Source organism: Denticeps clupeoides, chromosome 13 (assembly GCF_900700375.1).
Source record: "Denticeps clupeoides chromosome 13, fDenClu1.1, whole genome shotgun sequence".
Lineage (NCBI taxonomy): Eukaryota > Metazoa > Chordata > Actinopteri > Clupeiformes > Denticipitidae > Denticeps > Denticeps clupeoides.
Window position 1 is genome coordinate 18,844,324 of NC_041719.1, and position 25,774 is coordinate 18,870,097.

The window sequence follows — 25,774 nt, forward strand, 5'->3', positions numbered from 1 at the left end:
TTTCTGAAGGCAACCGCTGACTTGAGCTGGAAACTCTTTAAATCCTGAAATCTGTTTTTCAGACTGACAATATTCTGATGGTGTCACCAACCAGAGAAGAGGTGAAGATTTGTGATTTTGGCTTCTGTCAAGAGATAGATGCATCACGACATCAGTACAGCAAGTTTGGGACTCCCGAGTTTGTTGCTCCAGAAATCGTCCACCAGGAGCCTGTGACAACAGGAACTGATATCTGGTAGAGTTCTGGACTCAGCTTTGTGTTGGTAACTGTCCTCTCGAAATGTGATTTTTACCCATTCGTTTTTTTTTCAGGTCTGTTGGTGTTGTGGCTTATTTGTGGTAAGTAGAACAACTGTTTTTACGTTTTGTAAACTCAAAATCTATAGAAATCGAACGAGAATTGCTGGTGTCTTCCTCTTGTAAGTTGCTTTTGATAAAAGCGTCTGCTAAGTAAAGTAAAGTAAAGTTTATGAAGATATTAACAGACAGTTTAATGAGCAATGGATGGAAACTCCAGGATCAATACGGGGATGATGTCTTTATCTTTGATATTTAAATTGACCAACCTTGACTGCTAGTACAAGCTTTTCTCAGTACTTTATAAATGCGTGGGATGTTTGGTTTCTAACTGTAGCTAGAAGACATTTATTGGATCACAGTTATGCTTCGGCATTTACTTGGTATTTACTTTGCCAGCCTCACATGCCACTGCCCATTCTTTGGTGAGAATGATCGTGCCACCCTCATGAGAGTGTCTGAGGGGACGCTGTACTGGGACAAACCTGAGGTTGCAAGCAGAAGCCTGCAGGCTCGGGAATTTCTTCGCAAGGTTCTCCAGCCCAAAGCAGAGTAAGCTCAGCCAAGTGTGTGTGTGTGTGGCAATTCTATTTAATAGAAGGTTCATTTTACCTAATTTGCGGTGCTTTTAAAGAATTTTTACAAAAATAACAACTACAATTAACAATAATTCCTGACTTCACAGAAGGAGACTGTCAGCTACTGAGTGCTTGAACCATGAATGGTTTCAGGTAAGCGTAGATCAGCGTTTCCCAATCCTGGTCCCATCTGTCTGTGTCACTTCAGTATTATTGATGGATTTTTTTTCATTATAATAATCTGGACTATTTTAGTCTGTAGAGCATGAGACTCTTAATCTCGGGGTCGTGGGTTAGAGCCCGATGTTGGGCGTGTGTTCTGGGGCAGTGGTGGCCTAGCTGGTAAGGAAGCGGACTCGTAATTGGAAGGTTGCCAGTTCGAATCCCAAGGTGCCACTGAAGTGCCACTGGGCAAAGCACCGTCCCCACACACTGCTCCCCGGGCGCCTGTCATGACTGCCCACTGCTCACTCAGGGTGATTTCATTTCATTGTGTGCACCGTGTGCTGTGCTGCAGTGTTTCACAATCACTTCACTTTCCCTTTTTTTCCTCAGTGTTGTTATGGAGATCAGGAGCCTCAAGACATTAATACAAAGAATCTAAGATCGTTCATATCTAGGAGAAAATGGCAGGTAACGAAATAATACAGCTCCTGTGCAATTATGATATCAATAAAGGCTCTTCTGTTAATGTTTAAATTCTGAGAGTGGCTTTACTCCTGCTACAGCGCTCTCTCACCTGTCTGGGCTCGGTGCTCACGCTGAGACCCGTCCCAGAATTACTAGAGGCTCCTCCCATGGAAGCATCCATCACAGCCCCCCGCGAACAACAGGAACCCAGCAGCACCTCCCTCAGCAGTGGCTCTTCTTCAGAATACGACGAGGCGGATGCCTGGGAGTTCTTTCACCAACCAGAAGAGGAGGAGTGGGATGAGGAAGAGGAGGAGGAGGAAGAAGAGGACGAAGAGGACTACTGCCCCCAAATAGATCTTTCAAACAGGTCTTGGACTCTTATGACTCCTGGCAGAATAAGTAGGGATGAGGAGGAGCCTGGCCAGCGTGGCCCTCTTGTGATTCCATTTAGCAGACAGTCAGAAGCCGATGAGGAACCACAGACCATCTCCAGGGATAGAAGTCCACCTCTCTACCTCTCAGAGGGAGATGACGGCTCGGCCGGTGAAAACCGCGTCCCACGGGGCTGCCTTATAAGGAGCACCTTCTACAGCAGCTCTCAGCAACTTTCGCCCATGTCAGCCCGCCACATGATGCTACGTGAAAAGATGCACATCAAGAAGCAGGAACGTGGCCGGAAGCCACTGAGAAGCAGCCTTTCAGGTCGACTCAGTGAGCCCCTGATCGAGTACGTAGAGGACAGTCCCGATGGAGAAAGCGGTCACAGCCAAAGGCGTGGCTCCATGCAGGCTGTGATGCTGAAGTCCTGCTCCTTCGACAGTGGGGTCAGCCTGTCCCACTCAAACGTGCCCCCTCAGAGGAGAAGTAGGTCTCTCGACGAATACGACAGGAAATCACCGGCACCCACCGGTCTGGGTGGTAAAGAGGAAGAATTCACAGATGATGAGGAAGGGAGAGTAGGCGGGTCGCCTCAGCACATCATGGTAACTAAAAAGAGGAGGCAGAGTGTTGTGGCGAAGGTGAAACCCCTGACCCAGGAAGACAACCGAGAGGAACAAGTTGAGAATAGTTCTGCAGGTCTACAAATGACCCAGGAGGAGATAGTTCCGATCTCTGGGATAGAAGAGCAAATTTTCTCTCATGATTCCAGCAGAGAAAGGTCCTTTGAAGAGCTCTCTGACGGCCAGAGGCAGCACGGCGACCTCTATGCTGACCTAGAAGAAGTTGGCCTGGCCTCGGAGGATGAGGAGAAGGACACAGAAGCTCCCCCCACTGACCACCAACCACAAACGGTAGTAACGTGTCAGAACCTAAGAGGAGAAACAAACTACAACCACATAGAGAAGCGGGCCATTCTTGAAAGGTCAAGCTCCTCAGTGCTTTCTGAGAAATGCTCAAGATTAGGCCCAGAGACGAGAGAGACCCTCCACCGGCATGCCTCGGCCCCGGTCCTGCAGACCAAGCCGCCCACCGGGAAGTCCAGCAAGGCTGGAATCTTGAAGCTGTTCCGCAGACAGTCCTGGACAGGCCATTCGTGCTCCCAGCCAGAAAGCAGCAACAGGAAGCACCAGGAGGGCGGCGCTATGCAGCCCAAATCACCCATCCTCACCCTGAAGAAGAAAATGCGAGCCTCGGCTTCCAGCATCACCAAACTGTTCAGCAGACAATCAAGTAAAGAAGAGAAGAAGACTGGTGAGCTACAGAACTGTTCTTTTTTTATGTCTGCTGTTCAGATTTTCATTTCTTCCAACGGTCTCTTTTAGATCCCATTTACAAAGGTCCTTCTCCAGAAAAAACATCTGCTCCAGCTGTGAGTGGCCAGCCAGGAGCCAGCGTGGCCAGTCCGAAAAAGAAGACTCCCAAGCTCTTTTCCTTCAAGGTTCCTACTTTCAAGAAGAGCAAAGGTACGTCCAATCCGAGCTTCAGCCTGCCTCATTTACCTACTAGGGTTACACGACTGTCTCATTAAACTAGTTCTATGCTGTTGCTGTGAAATTAGGGAGGTGTGAGCAGAACAGCAAATCATATTTATTAACAATATTCAGTGGAGAGACAAAGAACAACGTGTGGGCATGTTCTTCCAGCCAGAAGGGAGAGAAGTGCACCATGCACCACAGAAAGCATAAATGTCAAATTTGGCCATTAGAGACATCATCAGCTGACTAATAAAAGCTACAAATTCCAAAAATTCCATCAGTGGAGCAACTAGCAGGAACCATTCAAAGAACGCTACTTTATAATTACAACAAGAGTTGGGTTATGGAATAAGGAGTGCTTTCAGGCATGCTGGGGTTGATCTCATTTGTGGCACACCTTCAGAGCTTTTGTGGACTTCATGCTTTGATGAAGTTATAAGCAGGTTGTATATTTGTGAGTGCGTCTGTTTACATGTTCTGCAGAGGTACCCACCCGTCCCCTCAGACCTGATGTTCACCAGTTGGCAGGAGGCGGGGTCCTGCTGGTATGGAAGCCTGTGCAGTCCAGTCAGCGACTGACGTACTGCGTACAGTACAGCCCAGCCGGTATCATCCAGAGACACTCACATGGGTCACATGATCACATTGCAAAGTCTCAGACACCAAACATGCTACCAAACATCTCTCTGTTGCTTTTCAGGTGGAGTGGTCGAGTGGAAACTGCTGTCGGAGGAGGTGACCGACAGCTGCTTGACTGTCACGTCTTTGCCGAGAGGGCCAGGCTACGTGTTCCGCCTGGGCTGCGTCACCAAATCCGGCGGCGGACCCTTCAGCGATCCCTCAGCGCCAGCGTACATGACAACCCAGCATGAAGGCAAGAGAAACACGTTTTGCTCAAGTGCAGAAAATGACACAGTCTAACCGGGTGGGGGGTGGTAGTAGCCTAGTGGGTAACACACTCGCCTATGAACCGGAAGACCCGGGTTCAATTCCCACTTACTACCATTGTGTCCCTGAGCAAGACACTTAACCCTAAGTTGCTCCAGGGGGGGACTGTCCCTGTAACTACTGATTGTAAGTTGCTCTGGATAAGTCGTCTGATAAATGCTGTAAATGTAAATGTAACTGGAGATGAAAGTAAATCTTCTTAGCTGTTGCGAGCTTGGCGGAGTTGGTTTTCACATGACGGCCCCTAATTCCCTGCAGACTCGTACATTCCTCTTGTTCAGCGGCAGTTGCTCACATCACAAGTGCCGGTGCCAGGAGGCCAGGCGCCCCAGAGGATTTACCGCTTCCTCTCCGAGATCAACAGGTACAAAAGAGTTTTCTAGAAGAACTGTCAGAGATGGTAGTAAATCAAGCCGCAGTCGCAGTAACTCAGGGCGTGTCTCTCTCAGGGGTCGTTTCAGTGTGGTTGCCCAGTGCCTGGAGGAACCGGGCCAGCGGCGTTTGGCTGCCAAGGTCACGCCCTACCAGCCGGAGCAGCGGCAGCTTGTACTGAGGGAGTTCCAGCTGTTGCGGAGGCTGAGCCACCCTCACCTGGTCTCGCTGCACGCCGGCATCATCGGCCCCGCCCACCTGGTCCTGGTCGAGGAGCTGTGTGCGGGACGAGAGCTCCTCTCCAGCTTGGTTGAGAGGCAAGGGAATCTCCATGACATACCATTCTATACTATTATATTCCAAATGTTTCTTGTCTTAACATAAAAAAAAAATTAATTAGTAACGGAAATCAGGAGCTTTTTGCTGATAGCTTGTTGGTGGATCCGGGCGTGAGGGTTCTCAGTGCTCGATTGTTCTTCAGGGAGGTCTATGCGGAGGTGCACGTGTGTGAGCTGCTGGTGCAGATCCTCAGCGCCGTGGACTACATGCACAGCCGACGCATCGTGCACCTGGACCTCAAGTCCGACAACATGCTGGTGACCGAGGGCAACGTGGTGAAGATCGTGGACCTGGGTTCAGCGCAGCTGTACACGCCAGGCCAGGCTCTGAATGTGGAGCACATCAAAGAGCTGACGGAGAGTCGAGGTGAGGCTCTCAGGGGTTGCTGGTGGAGAACATATTAATGCATTTATCTACCATGACGTTTATCTCTGGGGTGCAGAGATATCTATCTATCTAATTCAATGAAATGAAAGCTGAGTGCTTCAGTGGCAATAAGAAAATAAAATGTATAGGTACATAAACTACAGCAGTTGTCTGATATGCGTTGTTGCTGGTGTTCCTATACTGGCCACAGTGAATTCACGTTCCAGCGTCACACTGCAGATTTCTCCATCATTGTAGACAAAATGTAGTTTATGAAGGATTTCTTTTATTTGTTTATGTCTGTCAGTTTACATTGTCCTTCCCAAAGCTCCAGAAATCTTGGAAGGTCAAGGCGTTGGACCTGAAACCGATATCTGGGCTATTGGTGTGTTGACTTTCATCATGTGAGTATTCTATGCAAGTTCTTGGTCTAGCTGGGAGGAGATTTTCCTCCTGACGCTGCCTGTGCACATCCAGCCTGTACTCTAACATAGAATACTGAATCCAGACGGAATACTGAATTGCTTTTAAAATCTCTTCTGTAAAGCAGCAGAATGACGTGCTCTTTCATGTCTGTGTCGCCAGGCTGAGTGCCGATAGCCCCTTTCACGCAGAGCTGAACTGGGAGAGGGACCGGAACATCAAAAAGGGCAAGATTCAGTTTGGTCGCTGCTACCCAGGCCTGTCCGAGGGAGCCATGAACTTCATGAAAAGCACCCTCAATAACAAGGCCTGGTGAGCGCAGAGTCAGCAAAAGCGCTTGTGTGTTATTAAGGGAAAGTTTAATCCTTTTCTGGCTGCACATTTGGCTTAATGACCACCATTTTCTGACTTTTACAACCTAGTAAAATGTGGTAAATTAATAACAGAAAAAAAGAAACAATCATTAACATGTCAGTGTGAACTTTTTGGCATGGCAGTGGTGAGTTGGAAACATGTGCATCCAACCATCATGAATCAAATATGAATCAGGGGGAAAACTGAGGAGATTCTTTTTCTCAATTGTCTGGCATTGGAAGTTGGATGACACACTGAAAATTGGTCACAATAATGAGTAACTGTACATGGACTCATCTGAACCAAATTTTTTTTCTGTATTTCTATACGTCCTTCAAATTCCCAACTTTACGTGTCAGTTTAGTTTCTTTTATAACATAAAGTGTTATGCTTTGACGAGTTGCCCATCAGAGTGTCATGTGACTGTCCCCTGATGTGCTGCACAGGGGCAGACCCTCAGCTGTGGAGTGCCTCCAGAACTCATGGATTCGAGGGCAGCGGCCGCCCTCCAGACACAGCGCCTCTGTCGTCTGCTTCTCCACGGACAAGCTGCAGGCGTTTCTGAGAGAGAGAGAGGCCAAGCGTGATCACATCCGTACAAAAGCAAAGATCCCATTTCTGCAGTAAACAATGCAAAGCAACGCTTCAAGTGTCTGAAAATGTGATAATTCTTAGAATGGTTTGATACTTTTTAGAAATAAGTAAAAAGAAACAAAAAAGCTTTTCTGAAATACCATTTTAGACTATTATAAAAAAAAAACAGTTAAAACCCTGGATCAAAAATTGAAAAAAAAAAAATATTGATTTAATTATCGCTGCATGACATTTTAAAACCCATCTACAAGCTTGTGATCTTAAAGTTTCTGTTTAATTAACGATACTTTTAAGTTTAACATTGTTACAATAGAAAGTAATTTATTTATGTAAGAATCATTATATAATATTTTTTTTTGTCTGGATTCATGGTAGATATTGGGGCAGAGTTTGTTGCAGTGTTTTGATGTGATGTGAGAATTCTTTGAACTTAATTTTGCCTAATGTCTAATAATTATGCAATGCTTACATGTTCATGGAAATATCTCATATTTATAGAGCAGACATGTTAAATGTATACTGTTTTGGATTATCAATGTCAAGGCTGTTCTCTGGAGTTCATTGCATTAAATCAAGATCCTGTTTTAAGTCTCTTTATTCACTGAGTTTACTTTTATAAAAGGTTACAAATAAAATGCGATATATCTATATTTTGGATCGGGAAGGAAAACATGCGCATATTTCAGATTTACAGTTGCATTGAACGGACGTGCTGAGCCAAGCAGCGATGTGTACTCCGCGTCGCCAGGTGGCGATACGCACTCATCCAGTCTGGGCTCAGCTGGATGTGCAGCACCGAAGCAGCCGTGGAAGCGGCGCATTGTCGTTTTCTAGCTAATTCTAGCTCGCATAATCAGTGTGGAGAAGGCGGACTGAATTGAAACGGTATACTTTGTTCTCATTAATTATGCGCTTACCAACTCAATTAAGAGCTTTGTTCTTAAAATGTGCATAATATGCTATTATAGAGAAGCTAGATGCCACATAAGCTAAGACTTTAGCCTAGCTGTTACCAATCCCGCGTAACCGGCTAGTTCATGTTTTTGTTTTAGTATATGGATTTTTTTGCTATTGTGTTGTGAAACGTCTTACGCACTGTTATACATGCATTTCAGATGTGTTTTTAAGACTTTAAAGATGTGCTCATAGTAAGGGTATTATTAAAATTTGTTAGTCGGCGACATAAAATCGTGTGCTCTCACTACATCGTTTATTTATTTTTTTTGTGGTGTTTAATGGTGTTTTGGTGGATTGAAACTGTGATTTTTAATAGTTTTGCTATTACTTATTGTTAGTGATGGTAATGTGTCAGTTTATTGGACGCGACTAGTCAGGAACAGACACTGCTAGTTAAATGGACCTGTTGTTTATCGTGGGTTTGCTGACATTTTGTGTAGACCATGGCAACCGGTGCTGATGTGAGAGATATCCTGGAGTTAGCAGGAGCAGAAAATGACACTGGGCCAATCAGCAAGAAAGACATCATCAACTCGGACAAGGTATCACATGCAGTCACTACACACTACTTTACAAATTATAATTATGCATTTAAAGTGTTATTTATCCGTAATATCGATGTTGGCCTATGCTGTATGTAGAAGACGTTGTTCAGATATAATGTTTTTATCTTTCAGAAAAAATCTAAAAAATCAACAGAAACGCTGACCTTCAAGAGACCAGAGGGGATGCACAGAGAGGTGTACGCCCTGCTCTATTCAGATAAAAAGTAAGGGACAACTTAGTGACACTTTCCACTATTGTTTATTTTTTTAAAAACCCATTTGTAAAGATAAATAGGACCTGTCATAATTTTTCCTTCTTGATCATCACATCTTTTTCTTCTTGACCCCGCAACGCTTATAGAGATGCCCCCCCACTGCTGCCCAGTGACACCACTCAGGGATACAGAACTGTAAAGGCCAAGCTGGGCTGCAAGAGAGTGCGGCCCTGGAAGTGGATGCCCTTCACCAACCCGGCCAGGAAGGATGGAGCAATATTCCACCACTGGAGGCGTGCTGCAGAGGAGGGCAAGGACTACCCTTTTGCCCGTTTCAACAAGGTTCAACTTCACATTCACAATAATTGTGTTTATTTTTATCGATCAAAGCAGCATTAGTGTCTCATATAAGGACATTTTACCATATATGGATTAGTGCTACAACAACGCATCGATTAAAATTAATAAAAATCGATTACTAAAAGAGTCTGCAAGGAATTTCATAATTGTTTTGTTGTGTCACGCAATTCGGAGACATTTGATTATTTTAAAAAAATAATAAGACTTGTTGAGTGCGGAGTGCAGCAAACACCTTCGGTCTCTTGCATACTGATGCCTGCAGAGTTCAGTGCCTCCTAGACAGGGTGGAGCAAAAATGTAAAAAACGAGCAGCGGTAGAGGAAAGACACAATGCCATATACATTTTCTTATTTGTATTGTTCTTTATTATTATTATTGTTGTTATTATTTATTGTTCTGGTAGCTCAGGTGGCACTTACGTCTATATTTGGCAGATGTAAAGCATACTTATGTGTGTTTTTTGTGTTAGTCCATTTTAATTTTATTATTATTATAACAGCTCAAGGAGCAACATGTTAGAAAACAGGTTCTGTTTTTGAATAAAGGGTTGGAAATTAATGCTTTTTAAATCCGATTCTCCAATATAAAAGAATACAGATTAATCGATTATTAAAATAATCGTTAGTAGCAGCCCTAATAGGGATGTAAGATTGCCATACAATGTTTTGTGTCAGTTACAGTGGTCACAGTGGTGGTGCTTAACCGATCAGTGCAACGTTAATCACTGCTTGGTATTATCCATATAGTAAATTCTGATGTCAGATAAGGGTATCCTGTGTCTGTGAAACTGTACGAGGGGTCCAATGAAGGTGTCTTTATGTGTAGACTGTGCAGGTGCCAGTTTACTCAGAACAGGAGTATCAGCAGCATCTCCATGATGACGGCTGGACCAAAGCAGAGACGGACCACTTGTTTGACCTCTGCAAGCGTTTTGACCTGCGCTTTGTGGTCATACACGACCGCTACGATCACCAGCAATACAGAGTAATGCCTACTCTACTATTATTACTAAATATGCACAATAACTGTTTTCACTTTTTTTATTTTTATACACCATGATTTGTCTTTCTGGATATCTGCCTATTATGCTCTATCAGAAACGTTCAGTGGAAGACCTGAAGGAACGATATTACAACATTTGTGGAAAGCTTGCAAAAGTTCGTGCTGCTACGGGAAGTGAACCAAAGGTCTACATCTTTGACGCTGGACATGAGAAGCGCCGAAAGGAGCAGCTGGAGCGGCTCTTTAACCGCACCCCTGAACAGGTGAGCATAAGAAACTTCACCCCATCTCATAAATTATGAACAGTACTTCTTACTTTTTTCTTATTTTTATTTTCTTACCATAATACTTTTACCTTTTTTCGTTTCTCCGACCGCTTCAATTGCACTGATTGCTTTTTTTTTTTTTTTTTTGTGTTGAGCTTCTGCTGTTTCACCTGCAGGTGGCAGCATCTCAGTACTCAAGAAAAAATGCTGCACTGCTATAATTTCTGGTCCAGGCTTGGGCAGTATGCGCAAAATAATTTCATTTATTTCTAAGATGGATTTTGTGTGTAGAAGAAATACACATTACTTGTCACAAATGTTGTCTCAAATGACAGGTTTTAGTGTAAAATTGATTTTGTTGCAGATTTTGTCAACATCACTCATCCCCATTTAGTTTTGCTTAGACATAACTGCCTTTTTCAGTACAAACATATTCAAGACACAAAAAGACACCTTTTCAAATGGCCGCAAATACCATTTTGATTATAAATGATTAAGTTCAGACTAAGGAGCGTTGGTTAGAAAGAAAATGCTAGTTTGACACCTGAGTGTTTTTTTTATGGTCCTCAGTCTTGTTTCTTTCTGTTCTCCTCCAGGTGGCAGAAGAGGAGTATTTGGTGCAGGAACTGAGGAAAATCGAGACAAGGAAGAAGGAGCGGGAGAAGAAGGCCCAGGACTTGCAGAAACTGATCACTGCTGCTGACACCACCACAGAGATGCGGCGAGCGGAGCGCAAAGCCACCAAAAAGAAGCTGCCGCAGAAACGTGAAACAGAGAAGCCGGTAACCAACATCCACCTCCTGTTCAGAACATTTCCAAGACTGAATGAAGTATATATGAGAAGGCTTGTGGATATCCTTACATAGAAGGATGAACATGGCAAATTGGTATTGGTTCGCTGATGCGGTGCTCTAGAGAAAGTGACCGTCATCTTTCACTGACGCCTACATGTCTCCTTCCGTCCTTCTCTCTTGACAGGCCGTTCCTGAGACGGCAGGCATCAAGTTCCCTGACTTCAAATCAGCTGGAGTCACGCTGAGGAGCCAGAGGGTAAGGTTTCACCCCGTCACACGTCCAATCGCAGTGCGGGACGGGGAGCCGGGAAGTCAGTGGTGTGTGGGGCCGCTTTCTCATTAGCAGCTGGGTGATTAATGCAGCTAGCGACTGAGCAATGGTAGCAGAGAAATGGATTCATCTTGAAGAGTGATGAGGGCCGCATGCTCTCTGTGCGGAAGACATTAAACTCTGGGCAGGAGTGTGTTACTCAATCCACCCAGTGATCTGTTTGTCAGGCTCCAGTGGTTAAACACATTTTGATCTGCACCTTCGAAGTGCATTTCATAGGCATTAAGCATGAGAGATGAAGCTCCTCTTTTCCCCATTTCTCTGCCTCTTCTACGGTCCGTGTGTTGTGGAGATTGAGGATTGATTGCTCTGAACGGAATGCTAACACTTCATGGAATTCCTATCCACTGATCTTTTTTCTTCGCTTGAGATCTTTATCCTCAGCATTTCATGCAGGAAATTTGATTTGATCACTGCACTGCCTTTTAGATGCATTTTTTTCTCCTTCAAGTAATGCATAGGATAAGCTTGGGAAATGTCATGTTTTAGAACCCATTTCTCTGTGTGTGTTTTTTTTTTTAGATGAAACTTCCAAGTTCTGTGGGCCAGAAGAAAATCAAAGCCATTGAGCAAATTCTGACAGAGCAGGGAGTGGGTGAGTTCTGTAAACACACATGGAGAACACACACACAACTCTTATTTCCAGTGTTCAGATCCCGTAATTAAAGCCCGTCCCCATTCCACTCCCTGTGTGACTGCGCTGTAGATCTGAACCCCATGCCCACTGAGGAGATTGTGCAGATGTTCAATGAGCTGCGGAGTGACCTGGTGCTGGTGTACGAGCTCAAGCAGGCCCACGCCAACTGCGAGTATGAGCAGCAAATGCTGCAGCACCGATACGAGGCTCTGCTGAAGGCCAGCGGGGCGTCTGTCCCCCAGAGCGAGGCCACTGGGCTGGAGGGACAGGCCTGGCCCGGAGTCGAAGAAATCAAAACGGAGGCCAAGGAACAGATAATTGATGTGGTGGGAGCACCGCTTACTCCTAACTCAGTAAGGCACATTAACACAGTCACTTTTACACATGCACACCCTCTGATCAGTCAATCTATTTTGCCTTTGGTGATATAAAATGGATAAATAAAATCACTTATTTGTTAATTGATAGCTGTGTTGGAACCACTTACAATATTTAACAAAAAAATATATACTTTATATTTATATATGTATGTATATATATATATACTTTAATTACCTGTAACTAGTAATGTAAAATTTATGTGAAAAATCTAACTAAACCAGTCGATACCCAGTATTATAGAATAGAACTATAAGACAAAAGTAAAAAATCTAATACATTATCTTTTCAGAACTGTGTGTATATTGGGGAAATTATATATTATATCGTAACTACCTTCCTTGTGCCTATGATGATAGTTTTGCGTTAGTAAGAGTTAGTAAGGTAGCCTTGACTGGAATGTGCCAATGTGTCAGTAGCATGAACCTGATGTGTTCGAATCATCTTTTACCTCATTGGTCAAAACAAAAGAACACATCTCTCTCTATCTTGTAGTGTAACTTTCTCTCCTGCCAAAAGCCCTTGTGCAGACGTAGTCTCTGAGCATATTATTAAAGACACCAGACGAGAAAATTATTCTAACAGCATATACTTTTTATATACTATACACGATACATCGTTTTTCTGTCGATTGAGTGTAAGTGCGCTCAGAAGCTTTGCTCATCTGAATTCAGAGCCCACCTTGTGCCCTATGTGTAAATGTGTGTGTGTGTGTGTGTGTGTCTCTATCTCTATTCTCCAGCGAAAACGCAGGGAATCGGCCTCCAGTTCCTCATCAATCAAAAAGGTGAAGAAGCCATGATGTGGATGATGTGTTTTAATCAGTTGGACACATTGTGAAGAGGGAGGAGGGGCAGGGATGTCCCGCCAGCGGGGGCTCTCGGCTGGGCGTGAGCAGGGGAGGCGGGGGTCATCCATCAAATGCCAGATCCCCAAATCTTGGCCTTCGAGTGTTTAACATGCAGTCATCCCCTCCTCCTCCTCTCCACACTGTCTGTGTCTCCCACCTGCCTCCTCCTGCTCTGCGTTTCCGGTGGGCTTCAGCGTTGCCATGGCAAAGACCACCACTGACATTCCATTCCAATTGGCTGGCTGGCTGTTCCATCCTGCGCTGGCCAAGGTGGACCCGGATAAACTTTAAAGACCACTCGCCTGCCTGTGATACAAATGTATTGTATTCTTTTAAATGCCCACTGTGTGCTAGTGCTCCTTGTTGGGACCTTCTGGTGTCATATATGTTGAAAAGGATGGTCAAATGGACATTTGTGCTTCTCTTGGGAAAAGGGACTTGGAAATGAATGAGTCCTGAAGGCAGCTCTGCGGTCCCACTTTTCTGTTCAAAATTTGGTGTTAACTTGTATCTAGTTGTAAATAAAAAAAACCCAGAGTAGAGACAATGTGCCATTGTCTTGAGGTACTCATAATTTGTGATGTTGTGTATTTAGGGTGGGACAATAAATCGATCCCGTAAAAAACATCCAGTATTGAGGTTAATGTGATAAATCTTAAAGAAGAGAAGATAAAAAAGGCACTAATGTGAGTTACAGCCAGTGCTATTTGCACCTCCTGCATGGCTTTTTATGTCAGGTCAAAGGCGTCCTCCGGATTTACATTGATCAGTAAAACCGACTAAATGCAGCTTTGAAGTCATTTCTTTGTGCAGAACTGAGACATCACACTGTGCTCGCTTCAGCTCTTTCTACAACATTCCACTTTCATTTTTCTATCAGTAATGGTAAAGACAACTTATATGTGCTATTAAAACAATCACATTTCTTTAATCCACCGTGACAGGAAGAACTTTATTAATCCCCCAGGAAGTTTAAAAAATAACTGTAGCTGTGATAAATTATAACTAAAAATATAACAAGGTTTTTTTTTTTTTTTTAAATATATATATATATACAGAGAAGCACAAAGATGGCAGAAACACCACAAACACTTTTCCATCTATAAAACAGTTGTGCATCATGCATCTATAACCAGCCACAGCTACATAATAAAGATCTGAATGTTCTAACATGGAAGGTGTTTCATTTTGTCAGGCCATATTGATGGTAGCAGAAGTGTTAAATATTCAGTAAAGGCTCATCTGTCCATTTGCTGGTTTTGTTTTACCAGATTTCCATATGTGTGTGTCTGTTTATGTGAGAATTACAAATGCATGAAAGGTTAAATGTAATAACACAGTAACACAGAAAAAAATTCTGTGGGAGCTAACAGCTGTGGAAAATGCAAAAAAAAAAAAAAAAAACACTGGTAGAATTGATTCTCGGCGTCTATATTTCATGTTGAAAATTGGCTCGTAAATCCAGCGGTTTGATCTATGGACACCGTCGTCTTCAGGAAAAACCCCGGTAAGTGTGTAATTTCTCCCTTGACAGAACACAGTGGAAAGGCGATCCTTCTTTCCCCCTCTCTCCCACCCTCTGTCCCCCTCCATCCAGGAGAAGAGTCTCAATCCTGCCGGATTAATGCCCCCCTCTCTCCTGTGATGTCTCCCTCTAATTATGGCACCTCCATTTATCAAACCTGTAACTGTAAGGGTCACTTTAACGTGACACAAATTTGCATATGTTTTGTTTTAAAATATTTGGGGTGTTGGGGGAGTGGTTATGCTCTATATCTGATTTATTAAGTAGTTCTCGGCTGAGTTCGGGGCGGGTTAGCATGGGGTATTAATGAGCCGAGGTCCAAATTGAGATTGGGTGTCCAAGGCCCAGCCGTGCATTGCAACTCATGTGTAAACAAACACGGTGACCCAACATCTATCTGCCACCAGCTTGGGCGGTGGGGGCCGGGGGAGCCGCCGTGGACGATGATGCTCCGAGATGAGGTCTCTTTTATCATGCACGCCGGGCTGAGGGAGGGTCTCTCAGTCAGGGCCTAAGAGGTGTCTGGGGTGTTTATCATAATTGAACCCCCTCCAGGCTAATTCCACTTATATGTCACTGGCGGAGCGCGGCGACGCCCGCTGAGGCTCGCTGGGCGAGGGGGAAGATGGAGGGCGATGGGAAAAGACGTCTGTAGACAAGTGGTGGGAGATTAATGTTGGCTGTTTTTTGAAAATATGGATGCTAATATCCAGGCGTGGAGGAGCGAGAGGCCAAATCTACGTATGAAGGGCCTACGTTCGCACTGCCAAAAATATCACCCGCCTTGTAATGAAGATGAAGTCCCTGAGCAAGATCGTCTACCTTGATGAAACCCCCTAAAACACCTTTGATATTTTCCCAAGGACATCCGCTCTACTTCTCTAGCAAACTTGATCAGGGACAAAGTTCATTTAAATTACACTCTTCCAGAGCACCCCGGAATAAGGAGGTGCCTTGAATTCCAGCAGCGACAATCCCGCAGTGCCTGCAGCAGGACAGACACTTCATTCCGCGCTTCTTTTAGCTAATGGATGAGGTTATGTTCCCAATCACAGCCACGCATTACCCCACTGTCCGGCCTGGGGGAAGCTTCCATATTCAAGGCCTTAAGACACCAGAGCGGGGCAGGGAGAGTTTGATTAAATTGGGACCGTCTTCACGCTCCTGGGAAAAGTCATTGTTCGCTTCCCAGGACACCTTGTCTGGTAACCAGTGGTCTGCTTCTCCCTCTTTGTGCGAAGTCAGAATTTAAACAGCCTGACTATGTGACATACATTTAATCTCAAGTTCAAGACATGAATACTTCTCCAGCAGTGAAAAAGACATTAAACTCAAAGTAAAAGAATGGCGTGTTAGAAAATAATATCTATATAATCACTCCAATGTGAATAATACTATAATTCATTCAGCGCTGATTTAGTCAACATTGCGTATTTGGAAGAGTTACGAGTCTCTGTTCCCCCACTGCACTGCGAAGCAGGTCTTCAGTGCTGGCTTCATTTCAAACAACGGCAGGACAATTTTACCATGATTACATGTGCGCGACTGCAGTACGGAGTTAGTGATCGGAAGCTCCTGCCTGTTATTAATCGGTTGTATTGTAGTTGTTTTGTCGATTGGAAAGCCACAACAACTCAGGCCGAATCTTTCCGGGGCTGCATTTGAAAACGGAATATATTACAGTGGTGTGACATGGCTGTCCCATTGCAACGATCCCTCCGCATGCAGCCGAGAAAGGCATCCATATTTTTCTGGTCTCGCACGCATTTCTGTACCAGTGTGTCCCAAGATTCAAAGCAGGCCAGTGACAGCTGGTGACATAAACAGCAAAACATGTGTAGGCAATACTGTCTCATTTCACAGTGTTGGGGGCTACGGCCTAGGAATGGCACAGATGACGAAATGAAACTATCTATGATACGATGAAACTAAATATCATTCCACTTTATTACTCTGTTTATGGTCACAGTGTCACATGACCAACTTCTGCCTAAATGAGATGAGGTAATTGAAAATAAACCTCCCCAAAAGTAGTGTATCAATATTGGGGCAGTGGTGGCCTAGCGGTTGAGGAAGTGGCCCCGTAATCAGTAGGTTGCTGGTTCGATTCCTGATCTGCCAAGGTGCCACTGAGCAATATACTGTCCCCGCACACTGCTCCCCGGGCCCCTGTCATGGCTGCCCACTGATCACTCAGGGTGATGGGTTAAATGCAGAGGACAAATTTCACTGTGTGCACCGTGTGCTGTCACAAGTGACAATGACTTCACTTCATTTTAAGAATAATAATGATGATAATAATAATATCCTGAAACATGTACTATAGCTTTGGTCTCATTCCACAACACATCCATGCCAATATTTCATGGTGTAGCACAACCCTGAGTGTATTACACTTAAATAACCGACTGCTGGGCTGCATCAAAGGGACAATTTCAACATTTCCCTTTCACTGCCGAAGAAACATTTAGAAATGAATCCTATCTGTTACTTATGAAACATGCATCATTTGCATGCAGCAGTCCCACACTCCGCCTTAAACCCAACTCCCGAGCCCTGTCCAGCGCAGCACTGGACACTAACAGTCCCTGTGCTGTCGCCGCGAACACCCTTTGACCAGCAGTTCTTCAATTATGGCCCTGACGTTTCATTAGCCGCTGCAGCTGATCCCTCGGTGCCGAGGCAGCCAGGCGCGCCGATGGGCCCGGGAAGTGGAGCCTTGACTTCCACCACGCTCCGCTCCCCACCCTCGACTCCTGTTCCCGAGGACAGCGCCGCTTAAGCCCTGAGCCGAGCGGTTAGCGCACCTGCTTCGCCATTTTGAGCCGAGGAGCGGCGTTTAGCCACAGTGAGGCCGGGCTGTGCTGACGGGGGAGATATCCAGGGCACGACCAGGGCTAATCCCAACCAAAGCAGCGAGCTTAGAGATATTCCAGCAAGACATCTATCATGGTTGACGGACTTCTCCCTCACTGCTGTCACTCGGAGCAAGTGAAGACTTGAGAGATTAAGGGTTCAGGAGGGGAACCCGGCAAATGAAATGTCTAAGAAAGGGAGTTGTGTCTTACAAGGGGATAGAATAATTTACAAGCAAGCCTGCAGAAAGTTCTGAAGGATATCTTAAAGTTTTGTTGTAATTTTTTTTGAAGTTTGGATTATTGTTTTTGGCATAAAACTGTAGAAAAACAAGCAGCGGGATGTAGACATGCGCCCACATCAGCGAGTCCCCTGGATATTGAGCTTTACGCCCATAGTGGAACAACCAAGTGTCTGAAGTTTAAGAGAGGTGCTCTGTTGGCCCAATTAGCCGCCTGATCCAGCCCGGCGGGTCATCGGAGAGAGACTGAGGATGAATGAGTGGTCAGTCTCAGCCTAGCAGATCCATATTTAAACTGTCTGTGTGTTTTATAGCACGGGGCACAAAGCAGAACCTCCCTGTCTAGGAGCCATATCTCAGGATTAAAATTACACATCGCTTCTAATAAATCAGGTTTGTGGCCCAGCGTAGCCGAACACTTCGGCTAGAACAGTTCTGCTCCAGCGTCACCCTGGAAACAGACATCACGACCAGTGTCCACTTCTTCGAAAGCATCATCATCTAGAGGCCATCATTTTTAAGACTGCTGTCAGATACGGTGAAACTGGGCCCTTCAGAGAGGAAGGCGTTGTGGCTGATTTACCGAGCACTGAGTCGAAGGGACACCTTCAACATGAAGATACGACACAAAACACGGCTAGCCCTTGATGCCGGAGAAAATGAAGATGCTCTGCTTGCTGTGTTTTTGTGGACTGTGGACTGTGGACTGTGTCGTTTGTGACACAGTCCACTGTGAACCTGACACAGCTCTGATTGGTCATTCAGGACAGGAGCACACATGGAAGAATAAGTGAGGGATCCATTGATGTGTGTGAAACAACCTTTTATGGGCTTTTTTAACAATATAAGATTATAATAAAATACAAGTTGGATTATGCACAGAGAATACTGTATATATTATTATTCATATAGATATATCTATTACAGTTTTTTACAATCACTTTTGCACTAATAACAGAACCTTCATGTCATTTTTCAAAATTCTAGACACAAAACTCAAAACAGTCATTATTCTTAACACAGGCTGTCCAGTGTTCAAAACTTAGCATATTGCATTCATATCTTTAGAGAAGCCTTGCTTTTGCAGAAGCATTGTTCTAAAAATCAAATGTATTATGAAATATCATAGGAACATCACTTTAGATCACCCATACACAAGATACCCATAACTTCATTGTGTATTTGTTAGTACAATCATTAAATATAGGTGTACAAAATATGTGATTCAGGTTTCATTATTTTATTGAAGACTAGAGAGAATAGTACAGACACAGCGGCATTATTGAAATCCTCCAATGTGGAATTTACTGATCAAATCACAACATAAGATTTGTAGATTACTTAAAAAAACAAAAATAACAGAAAACAATACTGTATACTGTAAACGGAAGTGTTCTTTACTGCACCATGGATCTAGGTTTCCATCAACCCGGTCTTGTGGATTTGGCCACAGGTTCTCATCTACATCACAATAGATGTTTTCATTCGCCAAACATCTTGGAAAGAATCTTCTGGCATGGCGAATCCAGGCCTGACACTGATCTGCTGTGATGTCATTGCAAGCATCATCCATGGCCTGGAGAAGAGTGACTTGTTCGTGAGGGTGCCTATCATAGACCTTCCACCTCCATGTGGAGAAAAACTCCTCAATTGGGTTAATGAAAGTATAGAGGTAAATGCAGGGTGAGAAACTGTGGATGGGCCTGAAACCCTGCTTGGACCATTCGAGAATGATGAAACTGAACATTATGCCACACTATTACATAGATCACACCATCAGCTCTACAGACCTGATTTAGCTCATCAAGGAAGGCTATGATGAGAGCTGCATTATATGACCCAACACAAGGTCTGCGTCCAACCACGCCATCTTCTGATATAGCTGCACACATGGTTATATTGGCTCCACATTGTCCAGGAACTTCAACGGTTGCCCGCTGGCCAATTAAATTCCAACCTCTCCTCCTTGTCTTAGCTAGGTTGAAGCCTGCCTCATCCAAAATTTATGATTTAGAATTTTTTCATCAGCGTCAAGCTCCATCACCCTCTAAAATACAAAAACAATTACTGATTACAATGACAGAATGTTTGGAGATTTTTTTCTCCCCCTAAAAGAGGCAAATTGATCATACCTGATTATACTCAGTTGCTTCACTCAATCTGTATTTCTTTGAAAAGGCACATGATATAGTTGTTTTAAAGACATCTGATGTCTTTTCAGCACACGTGCAATAGTGGGCAAACTTATGGCATTCACATTGCTGAATAAGTCATCATTGTCCAAGATGTGCTGCTGGATTTCTCTAAGGCGAATATCATTTCTGACCCGAACCATGTAATCATGTAAAAAAGTGTAAAAATCTTGCATACAGTAATGTTGAATATGAAAATGTGTTCTGTAAAAGTGGTACATGGGACCATAGACACTATATCTGGTAAAGAAAGAAAGTCCACCTGGGGTCATATTCTGTGCTAATTGGTATCAAATTGTCACGATCCGGTCCGAAATGGGGTTACTCCGGTCCGGGATCCGGATCAGAGTTTCACTGTTGTCATGTGAAATGTTCCCTAATCGTTCTCACCTGTGTTAATTGTATAAAGCTGCCCTGTTAGTTTCTGTCCGCTGTCAGGTCTTTGACGTTATGTTCCGTGTTCACCAGTGTCTACGTCTCGGATGTCTCCCTTGTCCTGTGATTCACCATTAAAACCCCTGTTTCATGATGTCACGTGAAAGCGTCCTTCATTCCACATCTTCTCGTCACTCTTCGTCCTCCTCTCCGTTCACCCGCCGCGTCATGCCCGCATGGACGTGACACAAATGATAGTTCCTGAAACTGCCATAATCTAAACATAAACTATTATTAATAAATTTCCATAAAAGCTATGCTTCAAGAGTAATGCAACAGTTACTTATCATTTTAAGCAGTTGTATCAATTGATAGTTGGATCTTTATAATGAAATGAATACACACCAAACTCAGATGTGATGTGTGATTTGCATTTTGAAATAGTAATATTTTAATGTTAAGTTGTGTCATTTTGAACCAGTGATTTTAGTTCAATGAACAAATGGCTTATATGTATTGTATCCAAGCATTTGAAAAAAAGAGTTAAGTGTTTTGAAAAATGTGCATTTTGATCATTGGTTGTGATTTATATGTCTAAAGTTTTGAAAAAGAACATGAAGGTTCTGTTATTAGTGCAAAAGTGATTGTAAAAAACTGTAATAATAAAAATCAAATAATTTCTCTTTTTAGAGATGTAGAATATTTGTACATAAATAGTATTTTATGAATATCAATATTTTTTCTTACTTTGGAACATTAGTGTAAAATTCCTCCCCTGGTTACCTGCACCAGGTCTGGTCTTGCTATCTGTCCGTCACTCGTGTGTTGTGTGTGTGTGTCACGTGTGTGTGGTTTGAAAGTGAGTTGTGTGTGTGTGTCACATGTGTGTGGTTTGAAAGTGAGTTGCGTGTGTTTCACATGTGTGTGGTTTGACATTGAGTTGTGTACGTGAGTCCGGTGTTTGTGCTTTGAAAGTGAGTTGTGTGTGTGTGTTATGTGTGTGTGGTTTGAAAGTTGGTTGTGTGTGTGTTAGGTGTGTGTGGTTTGACAGTGAGTTGTGTGTGTGTGTTACGTGTGTGTGGTTTGAAAGTTGGTTGTGTGTGAGTGTGTTAGGTGTGTGTGATTTGAAAGTGAGTGGTGTGTGTGTGTGTCAGGTTTGTGTGGTTTGAAAGTGAGTTGTGTGTGTGTGTCACATGTGTGTGATTTGAAAGTGAGTTGTGTGTGTGTGCTAGGTGTGTGAGGTTTGACAGTGAGATGTGAGTGTGTGTCACGTGTGTGTGGTTTGAAAGTGAGTTGTGTGTGTTAGGTGTGTGCGGTTTAAAAGTGAGCTGTGTGCATGTGTCATGTGTGTGTAGTTTGAAAGTGAGTTGTGTGTGTTTCACATGTGTGTGGTTTGACATTGAGTTGTGTACGTGTGTTAGGTGTGTGTGGTTTGAAAGTGAGTTGTGTACATGTGTTAGGTGTGTGTGGTTTGACAGTGAGTTGTGTGTGTGTGTGTTACGTGTGTGTGGTTTGAAAGTGAGTGTGTTGTTCACATGTGTTTGGTTTGAAAGTTAGTGTGTTGTTCACATGTGTTTTGTTTGAAAGTGAGTTGTGTGTGTTATGTGTGTGCGGTTTAAAAGTGAGCTGTGTGCATGTGTCATGTGTGTGTGGTTTGAAAGTGAGTTGCGTGTGTTTCACGTGTGTGGTTTGACATTGAGTTGTGTACGTGTGTTAGGTGTGTGTGGTTTGAAAGTGAGTTGTGTACGTGTGTTAGGTGTGTGTGGTTTGACAGTGAGTTGTGTGTGTTACGTGTGTGTGGTTTGAAAGTGAGTTGTGAGCATGTTTGTGAGTTGTATGTTTGTTTGGGCCTGGTTTCTCCCCTTCGTTGGTGACGTGACAATTAGATGTAGCACATTTGTGTCTTTTTATTGATTAACAGGAATAAATAGGTAAAACCAATAAATGATTTCAAGCTAATCATTTATGTGGGGGAGGATTAACTAAACACGTAGGATTGGAACATAATCAGGATGGACCGATTTCACCCTACTTCTTCATTCTGGACTATTTAAACCTCCTCCTGTCCTTATGTTATATATGCAAGTGCAGCTCAAATAGATGTTTCTTATAATGCTCCAAAAAATTCCCCCTGTGGCTAATTAATGTGTATTTAAAAAAAAGAAAGATCCGTCACATAACAAACTTTGAATTCAAAATGATTGTATTACATAAATATATTGTTTTACTGTTTTATCAAAAATTATTGATCTGGACTCCATGGTTGTAGTTGTGCCCCCATCAGCCATTGTTCCACTAACAGCTAACTGCTTTAAGCAGCCATCAGGTGAGGATAAAGGCCCCCAGCGGCCTGTTTATTAATTCAGCTCCAAAGGTGACATCCAGCGTAATTCCTGCCTGTTCCCGGCGCAGGAAAATCGATGGCCTGAGCAGCACCACTAAACTGCGGGGTTAATTACAGCAGAGGGAGGCGAGGCATTAGCTCTGGGCCGTTCCAACAGACCCAGAGATTTCTCCCCGCTGAGGACGGCCATGCGCCGTGTTCGAGTTAATGAATGATTTCGAGCTTTTTAGTAAAAAAATTCTTCCGGAGGTTGGAATAATTGTATACACGTACATGTGTAAAAGATCTTGCATGTGTATAAAAGGTACGAGTTTAATTAACGTTTGTCTTAAGTATCTCTAGTGCTGTATTTAAAAAGGGGTAGCGAGTCAACCATGAACTCTGGAAGCTTCATTATGCATTCATTAACTCCTTATTAAGGCAAACCGAGTTAATGATGTTTAATATAAGTGCAATCAAACATTTAATGCAAATCCCCTCTTTTGTGAAACTGTTCATATACTGGATTCCTAATTGACAATTTTATGAAGCACAAGGCTTCAAGTGTGTCTTAATATGCATAAAATGTTTGTCTTGATCACAGTCTGTTTAACAAGAACTAATAAAAGACTGCAATTGTTAACACTTTAGACAAGGGCAAAATGTGATATTAAGGATGGAGGGCTAGTTAGTCATCATCGGCATATTAAGAAATGATTAAGCCGTGGCTGTTTGTAATTGTGTCATAAATCAACGTAATTGCGTCAACCCGGTCTCTTTTTAAAAAATAAGGTGTGTGGATATTTCCGCTCAACCAAGAAGCAGGCCTATCAATATTCCAACAAGTTTACCTCGAGGAGCCTTTCTTCGCCGCCGTGTGCTGTGGCTTTCGCACGGCCTTGTGTGAAATGTTTTGCTGTGTTTGTTTGTAAGAGCATGTTCGGAATAGATGTGGCGCGCGTTTGGACAGTGGGTGTGACACGCTCTGTCTGAGGATCCCGTTTTGTCTCCGCCTCGCTCTCTCACTTTCCCCGCTCTCTCCCTCTCTCTCTCTCTCTCGCCCAGCGACACTCTGTCAGCCTCGCACACAATTACAGCCTCTGATTGCTATCAGGCAGGGTTGAGGGGTTCACAAATTAGGGGATAAATAGGATTTCCTACACGGCGAGTGGCAAAGGCCAGGCAAGCGGTAATGAAAAACTATACATCACAATCAGGCCGACAATCCTATTCATACGGCAATGCATTACACTCACTCTTCATAATAATGCCGAGATGACAGTCGTGGCTGTAAGGCAGGGGTAAAATGCTGTGCGTGGGTGTCACCCCCCCCCCCCCCCCCCCACACACACACACACACCTGCCAGCTCTTTTCACTAGAAACCCCAGCCCTCCCCCCGCCCGCCCACCGCTCAGTGTCGTCGCGGCGCGGGGCTTCAAGCCCGTGTTGTGATGTTGTGTGTACAGTTGATTTATTCTTTCATTGTCACCGTCCCCATTGTTTTACATGATGCCAGTCCGAGGATGTGGGTAGCTGTGAAATGAATGTGGCAAAACATAAATGGGGTTGGGGGCTGGGGTCTCGTCAGTGTTCTGGAAAGGAAAAAAATACATATTTATTTATGTATAAAATGCCATTCACCCACAGAAACTGGAAACGGTTTGATGGCTTTGTCTGATCTTCGGAGCTTCATGTTTGGTTTCAGGATCTCTCGGGTCTGAAACAGAAAATAAATTCCACAGCACCAAAAAAAGAGAATCAAGAGGTCGTCCCTGCTGGAGTCAGTGGACGGACATGCTGGCAGATGAACACTCATTTACCTTCACAATCAGGCTGAGGAGATCCAATCTTCCTCGTAATTTACTCACGCCGGCTGTCGGGCCACCGGACGGCCGGCCAGCCGCTCTCCACCCCGACCGCAATTACCCAGGCACGGATTGGGGAACCGCAGCAATATGGGAGAAATGGAATCAATTACAGTGCAATGCAGACATTCACTTACCTTCCTGTTGACAAGGTCCTTTTGGAATACGGACTTGTTTTTTTTTTTTTTTTTTTTTTACATAATTAATTTGCAAGAATTTTACATCCAAAAGATGCATGTTCTTTTTTTACTTATACAAAGTTCTCAGTCGCTAGGAAAGCCGTGAGTTTAATCCTCTTAAGGCATATGCTTTCCCCTCTCGGCCTAATCCTGAGTGTATTATATAAGATTCTGGCCTTTTTGCCTTCCTCCAAGGTTGTGAGGTCGCATCCCGGGTTTTGTTTCATGTGTGCGGGTTTACCTGTGGGGCCGCAGCTCAGCTATACACACGTGTAGTTCTCCCGGGAAGATCCTTTTAAATGAGGAGCACTGAAGCTCGAAGCCTCTTTAGCACAGCGGTGCAGATGTGGGGATCGATCTCCCAGCTGCCTGTTGGGGACGCCCATCCATTTCATTTCTCACCAAGGGGACAGGCGGCCAGTCGCTGCTGCGATCAATAACACGAGTGAATCCCGGATGGAAGAATATGAAGGAGTTAAACAAGGAAAACCTCACACAATGGGCCGTCAGATCGAAGTTGACTTCTCCTTGTATCTCTGACAGGTGTTCTGCAATAGATTGGCGGGGAGATCTGATGGTGTGGGGAGATGTAAAAGGGAGATAAAATGAAGAGCGCTAATGTGCTCTAGTCAGGCCATTTAAAATGGTGACAGCTTGGGGATTTGGTGGAATCCATTATCAACTGTCCCCCTTCACTGATAAGACCCCTTATCTCACCACTGGGGGCTACTGAGCAAATGCTTTTGAGGACACTTTGTGTTGGTCTTGTGTCTGTTTTGTGTGCGCGAAAGAGAAAAATACTGAGCCACGTTAAAAAAAAAAGAACTTTGTGATGTGGTGGTATAATGACCGCATCTCTGTCATTGTTACACAGCCAGGACGTAAACGCTCATAAAGTCGCCGTCACCGTTTCAACGGACACGATTCCATTGCCGCTAAACCAAGCGGGTTCTAATGAGTCACACACAGCCTACATTTGAGCCTAGAGGTCACGTGTGGCTTGGACATGTACTTCATCATTATCCTACAGTGCATTTGTGTCTCGTCATTGAGTGCAGAGGG

The 25,774-nt window shown here is 44.0% G+C and overlaps 2 protein-coding genes across 2 annotated transcripts in view; both read left to right on the forward strand.

The window, feature by feature from the left end:
* Nucleotides 1–7,399, forward strand: part of obscna (obscurin, cytoskeletal calmodulin and titin-interacting RhoGEF a) — a 41,208-nt gene extending 33,809 nt beyond the window's left edge. The window contains 15 exon segments of the mRNA XM_029000953.1: nucleotides 63–235; nucleotides 313–339; nucleotides 697–849; nucleotides 983–1,028; nucleotides 1,431–1,508; nucleotides 1,604–3,200; nucleotides 3,272–3,412; nucleotides 3,908–4,030; nucleotides 4,125–4,298; nucleotides 4,631–4,736; nucleotides 4,822–5,061; nucleotides 5,226–5,449; nucleotides 5,757–5,853; nucleotides 6,035–6,184; nucleotides 6,673–7,399. Of these exon segments, the coding sequence (XP_028856786.1) occupies nucleotides 63–235; nucleotides 313–339; nucleotides 697–849; nucleotides 983–1,028; nucleotides 1,431–1,508; nucleotides 1,604–3,200; nucleotides 3,272–3,412; nucleotides 3,908–4,030; nucleotides 4,125–4,298; nucleotides 4,631–4,736; nucleotides 4,822–5,061; nucleotides 5,226–5,449; nucleotides 5,757–5,853; nucleotides 6,035–6,184; nucleotides 6,673–6,853 (3,510 nt within the window). The 3' untranslated portion in view covers nucleotides 6,854–7,399.
* Nucleotides 7,400–7,589: 190 nt separating this feature from the next.
* On the forward strand, nucleotides 7,590–13,782 carry dmap1 (DNA methyltransferase 1 associated protein 1). Its single transcript, XM_029001060.1, has 11 exons — nucleotides 7,590–7,705; nucleotides 8,218–8,319; nucleotides 8,455–8,546; nucleotides 8,684–8,879; nucleotides 9,723–9,881; nucleotides 9,995–10,162; nucleotides 10,762–10,947; nucleotides 11,144–11,215; nucleotides 11,813–11,885; nucleotides 11,997–12,280; nucleotides 13,048–13,782. The coding sequence occupies exons 2-11, from the start codon at nucleotides 8,221–8,223 to the stop codon at nucleotides 13,105–13,107; spliced, it is 1,389 nt and encodes a 462-aa protein (XP_028856893.1). The 5' UTR covers nucleotides 7,590–7,705; nucleotides 8,218–8,220; the 3' UTR covers nucleotides 13,108–13,782.
* Nucleotides 13,783–25,774: the final 11,992 nt, after the last annotated feature.